Source organism: Mytilus galloprovincialis, chromosome 3, assembly GCF_965363235.1.
Source record: "Mytilus galloprovincialis chromosome 3, xbMytGall1.hap1.1, whole genome shotgun sequence".
NCBI lineage: Eukaryota > Metazoa > Mollusca > Bivalvia > Mytilida > Mytilidae > Mytilus > Mytilus galloprovincialis.
In genome coordinates this window covers 44169261-44185870 of record NC_134840.1, presented here as the reverse complement: position 1 = coordinate 44185870, position 16610 = coordinate 44169261, and the positions used below count along the sequence as shown (strand labels likewise).

At 31.8% G+C, this 16610-nt stretch overlaps 1 protein-coding gene across 1 annotated transcript; it reads left to right on the top strand.

Annotated features, from left to right (window-relative positions):
* The first annotated feature begins 3453 nt into the window (after nt 1–3453).
* Nucleotides 3454–11996, top strand: LOC143068048 (calmodulin). Its single transcript, XM_076241790.1, has 5 exons — nt 3454–3690; nt 7574–7604; nt 8398–8541; nt 10977–11219; nt 11885–11996. Exons 1-5 carry the CDS (start codon nt 3688–3690, stop codon nt 11911–11913), a joined length of 450 nt encoding a protein of 149 aa, XP_076097905.1. The 5' UTR covers nt 3454–3687; the 3' UTR covers nt 11914–11996.
* Nucleotides 11997–16610: the final 4614 nt, after the last annotated feature.

Sequence of the window (16610 nt, the reverse complement as noted above, 5' to 3'; positions counted from 1 at the left end):
ATATGATTGTTAATGAATACATTTCCTCGTCTATTGATTGTATGATTGATATTTATGTGTATATTTTTAATATTATTTTTGATTCGGGTATTTTACCCGAGGCATGGATTATAGGTAATGTCATACCAGTCTTTAAGAACAAAGGTAGTTCTGCCGAACCACAGAATTACCGTCCTATCACTCTTTTGTCATGTCTTGGTAAGATTTTTACTTCTATTCTAAACACTAGATTATGTGATTATCTTGATGAGTACTCTATTTTACTAGAAAATCAAGCAGGTTTCAGACATGGATACTCAACTACTGATCATTTATTTTCAGTATATGCACTATTCGAGTTACTAAGATTAAGAAAGAAGAAACTTTACTGTGCCTTTGTCGACTTTGAAAAGGCCTTTGATTTTATACAGAGAAATTTTTTATTATTTAAACTTTTAGAGAATAATATAAATGGCAAATTTTTCCGTATTATACAAAATATGTACGAAAATGTAAAATCACGCATTATATTTAATGGTGAGAAATCAGAGTTATTTACTTGTGAAATGGGTGTAAGACAGGGAGAAAATCTTTCCCCTGCTCTGTTTGCAATATTTTTAAATGATTTACAGCACTTTTTTGAAGGCAAAGATGTACTTGGTGTAAATTCTATTAGTGATGACCTCGAACACGAGTTAACAGTATTTTTAAAAATATTTATGTTATTATATGCGGATGACACTGTGATGTTTTCCGAGAGTAGTGAAGATTTACAAAACATGTTAAATGAATTTGATGATTATTTTGAAAAATTGCAACTCAAAATAAATGTTAACAAGACAAAAGTTCTTATATTCTCCAAAGGGAGACAACCCAAAAATATTAGATTTGTTATACAGAATAGAGAATTAGTAAACGGTGTATAAATACCTCGGTATATTTTTTGCTAGAAGTGGTTCTTTTTCAAAGACCCGAAAATATATTTGTGAACAAGCTACAAAAGCAATGTATGGTATTTTAAAAAAGTGTAGATAAAACAGTTTGACTATAGAATGTCAGTTAGACATGTTTGATCAGATAGTTTTACCTATTCTTCTTTATGGTTCGGAAATTTGGGGATTTGAAAATTTTGATTTGATAGAACGTGTACATTTAAAATTTTGTAAGCTTGTTCTACATCTAAAACAGAGTACACCTAGCTGTATTGTTTATGCGGAATTGGGTAGATATCCTGTAATTGTTAATGCCAAAGTTCGTATGGTTAGTTTCTTATGTAGATTACTATGTGGCAAAGAAAGTAAAATTTCATGTCTTTTATATAAACTATTGTATATTAATTTTCATAACTATGGTCTTAACTGTAAATGGATATCATTTGTAAAAACTGTTTTTGATACATGTGGAATGTCAAATATCTGGTTGAATCAAATGTTAGATAAATGGGTAATTAAGAGTATTGAGTTGAAACTTAAAGACCAGTTTTTGCAGAATTGCCTAAGCGAAATTAACACTACTCCTAAATGCTTATGTTATAGAATTTTTAAAACTGATATTAAATTAGAAAGCTATTTTTCCAAATTGTCATTATATAATCAATTTTTATTGTGTAAATTTAGATGTGGAAGTCACCGATTACCTATCGAGACGGGAAGGTGGAATAACATATCAAGAAATGATAGGTTGTGCCATCTTTGCGAATCAAGAGACGTAGGTGATGAATATCATTATGTTATGTCATGTAATGCTCTAACTCAAGAAAGAAAGAGGTTGTTACCATACTATTGTACTCTTCGTCCAAATATTTATAAATATCAACAATTAATGAGCTCTAATAATTATATTGTTCTTGAAAAACTTTGTAGATTTATAAAAATTATAAATGTGAGGGTCACTCCTCCTGGTTAGTTTGTAATTTAATGTTTATGTTTGTATTGTTCACATGTGCTTCAATATTTAATGTAATTGTTTATATATTCTCTGTAACTATGTAATTTGTAGTTTATGAGAAATAAAATTCATTCATTCATTCATTCATTTTGGCATTTGTCACTTCAGATTTTCTCTTTGTTAGGCATTATTTTTATCAATTTAAGATGTTTAGCGACAAGCTAAGTGGACACAATTAGACATGTTTTTTATTAATTCTATTGTCCGGTAAACACAAACAAGTTGTTGTGTAAACAACCTAGGTCTAGGTAACCTGGTCAATTAGGGTTCTTTGTCCTGTCCAGCAAAGACCTTTCCACGCCCCTTTTTACCCCAAAATATCAGGGTAACTAAGATAGATTGATTGTTTAACGAATCTGATTGGACGAACCTGAAACAGTAACGCAAACTCGAACAAGTGAATTTCGGTCCCAAAAGTGGCATTATCGAATGCGCTTTAGAAGATATAACATCTAAAACCAAATTCACTGTGTTTGTTTTAACTGTTTTCAGGTGAGTCAAGTATTTTTATTTATTATTTTATTTAATTGTACCATGAAACTTCGTTATGTTTCATTTCCATTTTATTTAGTAAAGATAAAGTTAATTATCTATAAGTTCTGCAAGGAAAGAAATCAAGACCAAAGTGTTGTTTCTCGATCAGTGTAAATAAATGTATATATGTTCAAAAAAAGGTTGGTTAATTCTTCACAAATTTTCTGTACTCAAGGGTATTTTTAAACGCGTTATAGAATTAAGTTTTACGCTCGCGTGTTGGAAATGATAATTTTAACTTATCACTTGTTCATACTTAATACGATTTAAGGTCAGTTCCGCAAGGATAAGATATTGATTATTTTGATAAACGCGTTATGCGTAATTTTCACATGTGTAGGTTAATTTAATAAGGAATTATTTATCGTAAACTATTCTTGTCGTTTAGTCCTATATTATTATGAGTCATGAATTTTGATACAAAGCAAGCATTTATATTTTAATAGCTAGTTTCCCCATTTCATATTACATGTATATTGTTTCATATTTATATTATTTGAATATTCATATTTAGTTTTGTAATGCTAAGTTTGTATCGATTTCGAATATTTCTCAACCAATGCTCATTGTCGGAATTGATTATTTTTGGGTTGATAGGTTTATAGTTTTAGTTTTTACAAGCGCCATTTATGCTCTACCATGTTTATATTTCAAAAGATACCAGATCGCAACATGTTCTTACATGCCCCTTGTCAAAATATTATATATTCAATATTTTATGCTGTTCAGCACGTGCTTTATGCTCTGTTAGGTTCAAATAGTCGGTCTTGCATTATGCTCATACATTTAAGATTAAGTCCGCATCTTGCTCATATATTTGAATGCTAAATAAGCTTTTATTTGTAAGAAATATTATAAGCATACGTGTTCGTCAGTTTAAATGCATATGCTCATGCATTTACATAAAATGTGTATACTATAGATATTATTTGATCATTTATATGAATTACATGTTTCTAATATTTGCATTATATACTATTATATTGTTGTAAATTATATGATTATCGAATGCGCTTTAGAAGATATAACATCTAAAACCAAATTCACTGTGTTTGTTTTAACTGTTTTCAGGCCCTTACCCATACTCATAAGTCCGTAAGGTGTGCTGTTGGTTAAGTCCAACCATAACAGGCAAACGACAGTCCACACGACCCAGCATTCGTCAAACCCGATAACAGTCAGAAACCCAATTCTGATAGAAGGACACAGATATTACACTCACACAAAATGGTATGATTACTTTATATTTTTATCTTGTTACAACAGTTTTATTTTATTTCTACATCACTTTAATGTTAAAATAGTACATTGTATATATAACTTTACGTCAAATGTTATTTTGGTCTCTTAATTTGTGGAGTGATGTCCCATAAGCAATCCTACCAAATCTTCATAATGTTGAATTTACTTTTAACATGTTTAAATAGTGATGTGTTAAAAATAGGGTTAAAGATATGTGTTTATTTGCTGTTAAAAACAGCTATAATGCATTACAAAGAGGGATGTTATGAGTTTTTAAGAGTCTTTAAACAAAATGTATTGAGGTGAACTATCATATATATATTTTGAGATATTCCCTACATTTCTTTTACTTATATGTATGGTCTTACGATTGGTTAAATAATTAAAGTGTAATATATCCCCTTTCCTGATTAAGTTTCATTTTTTTATAACGTTTTTAACAGTTTATCCAAGTCTTTCTTTCTCGGAATTATGAGGGGATTTTTTTCAAATTCAATCTTTTGGAAACATAACTGAATACAATATAACCGTATGAAAACAATTTCTTTATTATAACTAAAAGTGATATATTGATTATGATTACACTTCCGCATTCATACAATATGAATAACAAAGGGCATGTGAAACGGTTATTGTTTTAGTGTACGCGGGGTATGTGGGAGTAATTTGTAGATCAAAAGGGGGTTTATACCAAGTAAGCAACCAATACTTTAGGTTGAAGAGAGTCCGATTTTTGTTTCAAAAGAACAAATAATAACAGGCGATAAACAGTCCAGAATCTGAGGTTTTTGGTCGTTGATATAAAGGATCGCCTCTGTACCGTGCACAACGAAGCAAAATATTAAATAGGCACTTGTTTTCCCCATTAGTACGTGACACCCGTCGTCTTACTCCTGTTAAAATTCGTTGATGAAATGTATCATCATGCTGAAGTGGACTAATAATGTCTCTTAGTAAACCTTATGCATTGTATACATCGGAATATATCGTCGCAATATAGGCTTTAACGTATGATATCCCTACCATAACTTGATTTGTCCTCTCTTCATTGGAATTTATGCAGTAAAAAGTACAGGAAATGGGTAGACACCTTTTGAGTTTTTCGTCAATGGTCAATGTCTATAAGGTCGATGGCATTTATATTAAATGATTTCTGATGATACATGCAATTTGAGTTCACTTTGTTGGTTTGAACGGAAACTTGTATATGTGAACTAAATAGGGAAAGGGAATAGTCTTATTGATCAATAGGTATAAAATAGGTTAAAAGCCAATGAGACAGTAGATGAAAATAAATGTACATAGTTTATAGTATGAAATTCTTTTAAATTTTTTTTTTGAACTATGGCATAAGTTGTCAAATACATGTTTATTGACCATGTGCTTTAAACCTGTTGACTAGAATAACCGTTAGCCAAATAATACCAAGGGCATAGGAAGTTTTTGTATAAATCTCTTTAGATACAGAGTTTTTTTTTTTTTTTTTAAATTGTCATCAATATATTCATCTTGCATCTTTTCAGGACCCTGCAGACAACAAGACATGACTCTTATTATAGTTTCTCCCAATTAATATTCGATTTGCCATGGGGAGCATCTGTTGACAGTGTTCACTTCTTTAGCTATCTATGCAAGTTTAAAGGCAATTCGTCAGATTTAAAAAAAAAATGTTTTGAACTTCAAAATAAATATTATATTTGTTTTAAATAACGGCGATGCCCTGTTTAATATGTCATAAATCTTGTGAACCAATACAATATATGCATTCTTGAAAGACATAAATAGCAAGATTTTCAAATGGAAAAAATATACCGTAAAAGTAAATATAGTAAGAGATTGACAGTGATTTAATAAAAAGTTTTATATTTTGCTCCGTTGATCTGATAAATTAGACATTTAGTCGATATTGAAATTGATGTAAGATAGGTTTATCTTTTCAAATTTAATATTTTTATATATGTTTGTTCATGTCATATCTTGAAGTTTTTTTTTGTGTTTATAAAAAATCATATATTATGTGCATCACTTGACCAATATAAAGAAAAGATTGCTAATTTAATAGGACTAATAGTTTTTCTATATAAACAACCTTAGTGACAATTTTGTGATATTAAAATATAAATTATTTATTTATAATATATTGCCATTTACTAAATGAAAATAAGAAGATGTGGTATGAATGACAAAGAGACAACTCTCCAAGACATGCATGCTAGGACCAAATGACATAGAGTTTGCAACAAAAGGTCGCCTAAACAGCGAAAAAACCACAACATACCGTACAGCAAGTGATAAAAGACCCTGAAATGAATAATTAAAACACCTTAAACAAGAAAACTAGTACGTTAAATAATATCAGATTATTACATGGCAATTTTCATATCGCATGTATTATCAGTCCTAGGTTCAATATCAGCCCAAGAGCCGCATGGCTCGAGGGCTGATATTGACCGAGGGCTGATAATACATGCGATATGAAAAATGACATGTTATGATCTTTTTATCATATGCTTCAACAGTAGAGAAAAATAACAGATTCGTATATTGATCCTTTTACGTGGTTCCCGAAAAGAAGTTGAAAGAGTAAAAAGTTCACGGACGTCGGACCCAAAATTTGATACATTCAATATGAAATCTTTCTATCATATGCCTCAACAGAAAAAAAAACACATTTTAATATGGACGAATCGTCAAAAAATAATAATTCAACAATATACATAATGAACATTGTTTGGAAAAGTCAACTTTTTTAAAGTAACTTTCTAAATTATGTTTCAGAAAAACTTAAAAAGTGCATTTATTTAATAATTTATTTTTAATTTTTTTTTCATTTAATTTTATTATTTTACACAATATACTTTCCAGTATCCAAATAATTTGTTTTGTACACTACTTTGTAATGTTTTTCACTGAAAACGTAGCATTGAGGTGTATTTTCCGGAATTTACCGAGTATCACCGGAATGCCATTTGATAACGTTACGGAAAGGCATGTGATAACAATCGAAGCATGCGATAAACTTTTCATATCAGCCCGCTAAGCACCAATTCGAAAAAGTATGGAAAATACTTTAATTTAATGCTATTATCATACGATAAAAATCATATGTTATTTAGTTTAAGTATGTGATAAAAGTATTTATAAAACATTTTTTTTTATTTAGCATTGTTTTGAAATGCAACGTGAATTTAGTTACAAAACACAAAGAGACAAACTAAACTTATCTACTTTCTTGTTGTTCAACATCCAGTTGATTTAAGGAATTTTCGTACTGTTTTGTATTTGTGTGTATGAACTGATACCATTTAAAAATAAACGGGATTTGTTCATCAGTGTGACCTAGCTTTCGGCAATGAGTGCTTTTGGTGAATTGGCTCTTCTTACACGAATGTACTTCGTTAAAATGTAGTTGTTTTTGTTCTAGAATATGTACATTTTAGTTTTAAATTCATTTCATTTTAATTCTCTCACATAATAGTACAAATTGGTGTCTAAATTAATTTGTTTTTTCCATCTATCTTGTTTTGATATTCACAACCATAAAAGTACATACATGTTGCAATTTCACATTTGACTTATGAGTTTTAACGATTGGTTCAGAGATAACCTTTCTTTCGGGCAACACTGTGGGGCATAGATTACCTCTCCTATGTTGTGCTATATACAATCATTGCTATTTTGTTAAAGTCTTTAGTAGGACGAAAAACACTCATGCCACACAGCAAAGTCAATACGTTGGTCATCAGCGTAAATTCAGGTATCTTTCATTGACTGCTTCATTGTGCATGCATATTTTTGAACCGGGACAGGCTTTAGAAATAAATAGTTACCATTTCGTACGAGCAATTAATTATATTACATGTATTTGTAGGCTGACCAACTATCAGAAGAACAAATTGCAGGTATGAAAACTCATTTCTATATGATATTAGAAATTTGATATCTACAGTATAAACCCTACCTTCTCTTAAAATATGTTAATAACAATAACTGATACTAACAATGCCATCCTTGATCAAAATTGTTCTTCAACTCATTTGGCGCACAATGTTTTCAAAGCCTGTTCAAGGACAATTAAAAACTAGGATACATCAAGAACGCGATAATTTATTTTTTCCAATTGTCAACTTCCTATTTTTGAGAAGTAACACCCAACCTTGGTGAACGTATATCAGGCAAAACAATACTAATGCTTGGTTTCATTTTGATGATTTAACCAAACAGAGATAAACACTTATCCAAAAAAAAAAATTGTAATTCTACAAAATTTTTGAGAGCCAATCAAGTTCTGTTTATATGAATAAACGCATGAATGTAAACTTCAGTTTGGAAAAGTACAAAAACAAATTTTGTTTATAATTCTAGAGACTCTAAAATTTTGTTTTGTTAGTTGTATGCATCTGCGGTTGCATGCAAATTCCTCTTGCCTTTTCCTCTAACAAATTTTATAAATATAAAAAAGAAGATGTGGTATGATTGCCAATGAGACAACTATCCACAAAAGACCAAAATAAAGTATAAGAAATAGATCATTAATCATGATAATAGAATAAGTAGACAGCTCTCGTGAAAGTACGTTGTGTGAAATATCAAAAAGCATATTTTCCGTTATAATATAAATTTTGTATATCCTCACCAATGTGTATCACTCATTATTGATATTTCTGCTGTATACATGCGCTTTTTATTTTACAGAATTTAAAGAGGCTTTCAGTCTCTTCGACAAAGATGGTGACGGTACCATTACCACAAAAGAACTTGGAACTGTCATGAGATCTTTGGGACAAAATCCTACAGAGGCTGAACTACAGGACATGATCAACGAAGTCGACGCTGATGGTAAGTTTACCTACAGATGAAAAAATATATTATGCGTATTCCGTATAATACATGTTGCTGTCCCCGAAACCTTAGTTCCATTATATGTGGCCTTCACTGTGTTGTTTGTCGTTCTTTGACATATTGTGGTTGATTATTTTTTTTTATATATAAAAATTATCTTCTTACTTTTTGTATACATGTCCAAAGAAGTGACATTGTGACTATCACAGTGCCAAATGTCAACATTTGTAATACCAACATATTTTTTACGATTTTAGGGGTGCAGAGAGTTAATCTAATTATATGATATAATTCGCTTTGCAAACTACCTTGCTATTACTAGGATTTCTTTGTACAATAGGACAATTGCCATGGTAGGTTGCTAGTATCTTCAGATTTTTTTCCAAGTTACATACATGTTTGTGCAGTTTTGAGAAGGTTTCGAACACAAGACAATTGATGCATATCTATGTTAGTCTTTCGCAAGGTACTTGTGTATTCAGAGTACTTTTTTGGTAGAAGAAGACTTCAAGTCTTCTGAAGGCCTATGGTGCCGACTTTAAAATCATTGAGCCTCCGTATGCCGCATTCGTTTCTGTATATTACAATTTCATAAGAACTTTTGATTCCTGACACCGATTAGTACACATGATTAAGCATCTGCATCATTTAATTTGTAAATTAGGATTAAAAAACAATCACTATCGTAAATATGTATCCTTTTATTTATGTAAATTACACATGCGTTAATTTGGTATCGGGACAACTCGCCCTGTTTACATGTTCGCCCTTTGTCTGTTCGTCCTGAGTTCTTTCGCCCGTATAGTACGTTCGCTCTGTGTTCATTCTCATTGCTCTTAACAAGGACGTTTTAAAATACGTCCAATCATTTGAAAAATAATAATATTAAGGGTATCGTTAAAAAAACCTCTAAAATCCGATTTAGTGAAATTCATCTGTTCCTTATTTTGTTCCCAAGGTGTTCAGCCAATCAAATTCTGTGTTTCTCATGATCAATTTATAAGCCAATCAAAAACGTTTTCTCTGAAGATTATTCTTACATGCTAGATTTTGAACTTGTGTTGTTTTCATCTAGTCAGTGAAAATGGTGAACATGGCATGTGAATTTTCATCTGCAAGTAGGTTCTTACACAGCTTAAAGCATGGCTGATTGACAAAATTCAATGATGCAGTACTTCCAAAAAGATAATAAAAAGTTATTTTTCACTAATTTATTGACATAATACTTGTTGTAACATATTTTATTTTTGTATTCAATTAAATCATTTAAAGAACAATGTACTATGTTTTTTCACAAAGACCAACAAACAGGTTGGGACACCATCTCCCCCATTATGAATGCTGTCCCTTAAAAGAGGGACTATCCCTAAAACAAGGTGTCATTTTACTGTTGATAAAAAAGATAGAAAATTTTAAGATTTTTAACTCAAAAGTGGGAAAATTCATTATATTTGGTACAAATTTTCTAAATGAGGGGTCAAACTAATAAAGAAGATATAAGTCTAGAAACATCACAAAATTCTTTTGACATGTTTTGACCATTTAATACTTGATAGATGCATAGTTCTTGGGGAAAAGTTTCATCAAATAATATGAATAAAAAGGTGCTAATTTTTTACAGTGGATTGTAATGTTCTTCCAATGAGGGTAATCCCTCATTTGGAATGTTGTTCTGTTAAAAGTTCATCTTTTTGCATAATTCAAAATTGGAAAGTTCAACAAGCATCTAATATTCTTACACAAGAAAATAAATCCTCGTCTGCTAGCTACATGTTCATCTTTTCTACCGATTTAATAACTATCATGCAAACAGACTTAAGAAAAAGGCATGTAAGTTCATCATACAAATATGACACTTTTTCTAGACAATCCAGATCGTGCTAAATACCTCGCTAAAAATTATAACCTTTAAAATTGTTGTCGCGCACTAAAAAAAACCCATGGGAACTTTCAAAAGCTGGGGGTACGTAACAAGTCTTACTATGTTTATGCCGCATTTATGGGCATTATGTTTTCTGGTCTGTCCATCCATCCTGCTTCAGGTTAAAGTTTATAGTCGAGGTAGTTTTTGATGAAGTTGAAATCCAATCAACTTGAAACTAAGTACACATGTGTTCCTAATGATATGATCTTTCTAATTTTACTGCCAAATTAAAGATTTTACCAGTAACCTAATTTCCACAGTCCACTGAACATAGAAAATGATTGTACGGATGTGAAATCCATGTACTTATGACACATTCTTGTTTGAAGAAAAGAAAATACATCATAACAATAATGGAACAAAGCAGGCTGGGTGAGTGGGGCTGCTTTTATGGTTATTCAAGTTACCTTTTATTCACCTTCTTCCACCTCAGAGCTATCAGCTCTTTGATTACATTTTACAAACAAACCAACACTTTCTCATGCCTTTTTTTTCACTTTGTTTCAAGGTAATGGCACGATAGATTTCCCAGAATTCCTTACTATGATGGCCCGAAAAATGAAAGACACAGATTCCGAGGAAGAAATCAGAGAAGCATTCAGAGTATTTGATAAGGACGGCAATGGTTTTATAAGTGCAGCTGAACTTCGTCACGTGATGACAAATCTCGGCGAAAAATTGACAGACGAAGAGGTAGACGAGATGATACGAGAGGCTGACATAGACGGCGATGGACAAGTTAATTATGAGGGTATGTTTTATTTTTCAATGTAGGTGTCTGTTTTCGATTTAGATCATATAAGACAGTTTTCAGACAAACCAACTTAAATATCTATTTTCTTAGTTTTAAAAACTGCTTCGTCCACAAAAAAATATATCATCATGATTTTCGTTGATCCACTCATTTATTTCTTTCCCTCTGCGAGTATCTACATCACGTATATCGCCATGAACACAAAAAAAAAAAAACAAACTCAATGATGTCATAGCAACATTTTCAAGTAGTCGGTGGCCTTTCTATAAATAATGTTTGTCACAAAAGAGTTTCCGAAGATGACGCGTAATGCATATACACTTCTTAAAATACCCCACACAATTATTATTATTTTGAGGTACATATAAATAAACAAAGTTGAATATATAACAGTGAAAGGATGCAGTTTACTGTTACATAAAATAGCCATTCACTGTTTATGCATAAGACATTTGAATCTGTCCGTCTTTTTTTATTACACATTTCGCCCTATCAAGGATAAAACAACACAAAATGTCAAAACATATGCTTTATGTTTCAAAACAATAACAGACATTTAAAAAAAAGATGTTGAACCAAAATGAATGTTATTTTTCATATGATGTATATTACATACGTATTGTGAAATACTATAACTATTCTTTTTCCTTTTTTTTTTGTAGAATTTGTGAAAATGATGACGTCGAAATGAAGGAAATTAGCCATGACGAGACACAAAAACAATAAACAAATTTTAAATAATATATTTATCGAATAAAACAGCATATGTTCAAATTTTGTAACGTGAGAAATTGGGATATTCCTTTTAATTCTAATTTTTCAGAAGTCAATAAGAAATGATAATTTAAAATTTGAATTTGATACAATACAATGATCACCTCAACAAGAAACCATACAGAAGTATCATCAATAAGATAATATGCCAGCAAAATTAATATTTCTTCTTTTTTCAGTTTCATGTAATTGCATACATGACTACTATCGTTTGTTATATATATAATGTTTATGAGTGTTCAGGCACTCATGTGTGTACAGGGTCGTAACTACATTGAGGCAAATGAAGCAAATGCCTCATGTTAGAAATTTCAAAAAAAAAATTAAACAAAAGATTGTCTTAATATCGAATTGTTTTCATGGAAAGTGTCTAGCAAGAAGCGAGTTATATTCACTCTCTGGTGTCGCCCCTGCATGTTTTTCGTGATCCATGTTTCTATTTTACTTTTAGTTTTCAGAGTTGATGGTCTATTGTTTTGTACTTCTATGTGACTGTCTCGGGTTTGTGATGATTTTCATTTGTAAACGTGTGGTTTTGCAATGTACCATGCCCACCGATGTCCAGATATTGTGTGAGAAAATATTTATATACGATGCTACAAGACACAGAAAAAAATGGTCGTTTCTGCATGGAGAATTGAACTTGATATCAAAGAATACAAAACTGTCTTTTTTCATGGGGGGTAGATAAAACTAGAAAGCTGACATGTTTTAAATTAGAGTAAGGTCACCAATAACCTGGATTCAAATAATTTGGGGAAAAAAACAATAATGTATTGCCATATGACCTTTGCCATTGAAGGGTTTAACTTGCATTAAGTCATGTTCAGACCCTCTAACAGAAAATAAAGGAATATGGAGTAAATGTGCACGAAACATAATCGCACAGAGTCAATGCATAGAAAAAATTCTAGAAGACAATGGTCAAAGTTGCTGGAGGGTTTTCAACAATAAAAGAATCAATAATACCGTAAAACAGGGTCAAGATGGTCCCTAGTGTCGACTGAAGCAGTACTAGTACTTAAAGTACAATCTGTCACTATATTTAAATCTAGTCATAAAAACATAACCATAGTCTAAGCACAATAAAATTAAGACAAAAACAGACAGACAGATCCTGTATTAATGAATTACGATTTTTGCTTTATCCGTGAAACTTTCAGAATGCACGATTTTTCGTAATTTTTCTCAGAGCTTCTGGGGGCCAAACCCCTCGTCAAAATTTTTTCGCCTCGCTCCACTCGGCGAATATATTTTGCCTCACTATTAGAAGAGGCTAGTTACGACCCTGGTGTATCGTAGCGGTCATTTCCACTTGTAAAGGACGCCGGGGTGGTCGAAGAAACCACTGACTTTGAGAAGTATAACTGGCAATCCAAGTCAATTTTAAAAGATTGGAGTCGAACGCACCAGTCATGTAAGACAGTTGAGCACAACTTGTGTCTATTGTAAACAGTTTATGTGAAGTTTTGACAGTTCTGTTTATTTGTACGTTGTACATGTTTGGTTTCTATACATTTTTTTTTCTCTTCTGTTCCGGAGTAACTTCTTAAATTCCTAACAATACAAAAAAATAAGCAATCATGTGGCATCATCAGTGAGTCGCCTTACTTCCCCCTTTACCATACAGTTTGATATGTTATAAGGTTAAAGAGCGTGAGTTTGGCAGTTGTGATGGATAATATTATTAACCTGCACATATAAAAAAAAATGAGAATGAAAATGGGTATTGTGTCAAAGATACAAAAACCCGACCAAATAGCAGAAAAAAGCCGAAGACCACCAATGGGTCTTCAGCAAAGCGGGAAAATCCTGCAACCGGAGGCGGACTTCAGCTGGCCCTTTAACAAATATGTGTACTAGTTCACCGACCGTACGAGGGCTGTATAGCCAGTCATGGTCGTTAAAAACTCCCATCATCATCACTAAAAATGACATCATACTAGACACCAAAACATATAAATGAACTAAATTTAAAAAAAAAAAACAACATACGAGTCTACCAAGGCCAGAAGCTTCTGACTTGGAAGTATGCTTTATTAGTTTGAAAACGTCGACTACATGATGTGGGATAAATTGTGTGTTATACAATAGAAATAACAAGAAAGTGTCTTCTTTTCGGAATGATACCGTTATCGTGGGGCGTCGTTATCACGTGGTCTCAAATCCAAGTGTAAATGTAAAATAGACAAATGTCGTAGATGTTGGAAACCAAAGGTCACAAAACGGCCTTCACAATTGGGCTTATGAAAAGAAAAAGGACCTTGGAAAGGTTAAACAATTCAAACGATATGTTCAACGGCATAATTTGCGTACAAAAAACAAAAAAATGGTTAAGGTATCTAGCAAAAAACAACAACCATTGAACTTTAAGCTACTGATATAGAACATGCCGCGACATAAAAATATCTATAAAAATCTGTCCGCAGTTACTAAACGTCAGTTACTTAAGGAATGACTAATATTTTTTCTGTCTATGAAGAAATAACATAAAAAATGTGGTGCACACTGAATAACGCGCGTAGCGGGTTATTTACAGTGTGCACCACATTTTTAATGTTATTTCGAATAGACAGAAAAAATATTACAGTCATTTCTTATAATTTAATTCTAAATTCCATTTTAAACCGTAGAAAACCATGAAAAAACGTTGATGACGTTACGGTCACATGACTAAATTATGTCTATGGGCTCATAACAAAATAACGTCAGCCAATCAGAAGACGCGTTACATCCAAAATTAAATTATAAAGCAATAACAACTAAATTAACAAATTATGTATTGAAGACAAAGTATCAGTCGGTACGCATCCAATGGGTTTAGTGTGAAGACTTCATAAGCAGTCGAGGAAAACATGACCTTGCACAATGCGAAAAAAAATCTTCGACCGTATGACGAACCGTATGTTTTTATATTATCTGTATATTAAACAAAACATGTATTTAAGTTTATCTGTATTCTTGTTACAGTAACAAGCCAATGTGAGCATCAATAAAACAATTATTATAATTTCAAACATGAAATTTAAGATCTAAATCGTCGTATCTTTGAAAAAAAAATGTACAGGTTTTTAGTAATTTGTGGCAACGACATCCCTGATATCTTTATAATCTAACACTACAGTGATACATAGAGAATAATACATGGCAAAATCCGTATCATATGTTGTATCATCCCGAGACACCAATATCAGCCCAAGGGCCTTTAGGCCCGAGGGATGATATTGGTCGAGGGTGATACGGATTTTGCCATGTTTTATACGCTTTATCATATATTTCAACAGAAGAGTATTATATTATATGAACTGTTTTCTGATCCATAGCACTGGGTTACCTTCAGTTCTACTAAGCACCTAGGTTACCTTACAATTTGCGTGCTGTTGTTTAAAAATATTTTGTTTATTATTGTATTTTTTTTTTGTGTGTTTTGTATTTTTTATAGTTCCATTTAGTGTGCCAAAAAATATGAAAACTTGACGTTCATGACGTCACATACCAAACAATGACGTCATTCAATAAATTGCGTCACGCCGGAATGACCGTTCTATTGGACCTATTTTGAGGACAATTTTTCTTTAGAAAAAAAAAAAAAACCAAAACTGACTTCATGTAAAAAAAAAAAAAAAAATGTAGGGGTGTAATAAAGGGTAGGGGTGTGATAAAGGGTATGCGATAAAGGGTGCGCATCAAAGTTGCGCGATATGGATTAAACAGCAGGCTAATTATCAAATATGCAAAACTACTAAACATATGATAACAATTTATAACGTTGAACCTTTCATTACCATAACAGATATGTGAAAAACGAAAGACTAGTCGAGTTGGGGTATCTAAACTCTGTAATGAAAACCCATATGAAAAAAGGAAAGAAGAAAAACAATGTTTGATATAAGGTTCACATGTGAACCCAAAATTGATATCTGAATCTAGGATAGAATTATTTCTGTTTTTACGCGATATCATAAAAGTCAACGTTGCAAATAAGGGAGCTACCATTTGATTTTTATGGGGGGAAAAAAAATCAGGATGACAATTTAGGTAAAAAAAAGTCAGGATAAACTAAAAAAAAAAAAAATCAGGACCAAACAGAGTGAAAAATAAAAAGTCAGGACAGAGATTACAGCTAAAAAAAAAAATGCAGGACAAAATTTTTCATCCCCCCCCCCCCCCCATAAAAATCAAATGGTAGCTCCCTAAATCAAGTTCTATAAATTAGTTCAGCGGTATCCAGTTCAATTGAACTGCGGTAATTCTTTGCAAAATGTTAACTTTTTTATGACTTTTTTTTGTTGCAATATAGCTCTTCAACTGTTCTGCTTCTTATACATCCTTTGCTTTTAAATATTTGGCATTGAGCGTTCCTGATGGCGGTAGACTCAAAAAGAGCTTCGGATGCATGCCATTTATAACGTGTTGTTTTCATTTTCTATGATGACGATGGGAGTGTTTAATGACCTTGACTGGCTATACAGTCCTCGCACGGTCGGAAGTTTAAACAACACACTATGTTGTTCATCTAATTTAAAGTTGGAAACTGTATGAAATCTAACAAAGTTTTGTTTTTATTTTTTTTCACGTGCATCATTTATCATCATCGGTACTTTAGTATTCATC

Bases quoted from the DNA above. Each gene is read 5' to 3' on its own strand.
- LOC143068048 (XM_076241790.1), top strand. The intron at 7,605-8,397 runs GTATGAAAACTC...TTTATTTTACAG, and splicing joins ATCAGAAGAACAAATTGCAG to AATTTAAAGAGGCTTTCAGT. The intron at 11,220-11,884 runs GTATGTTTTATT...TTTTTTTTGTAG, and splicing joins TGGACAAGTTAATTATGAGG to AATTTGTGAAAATGATGACG.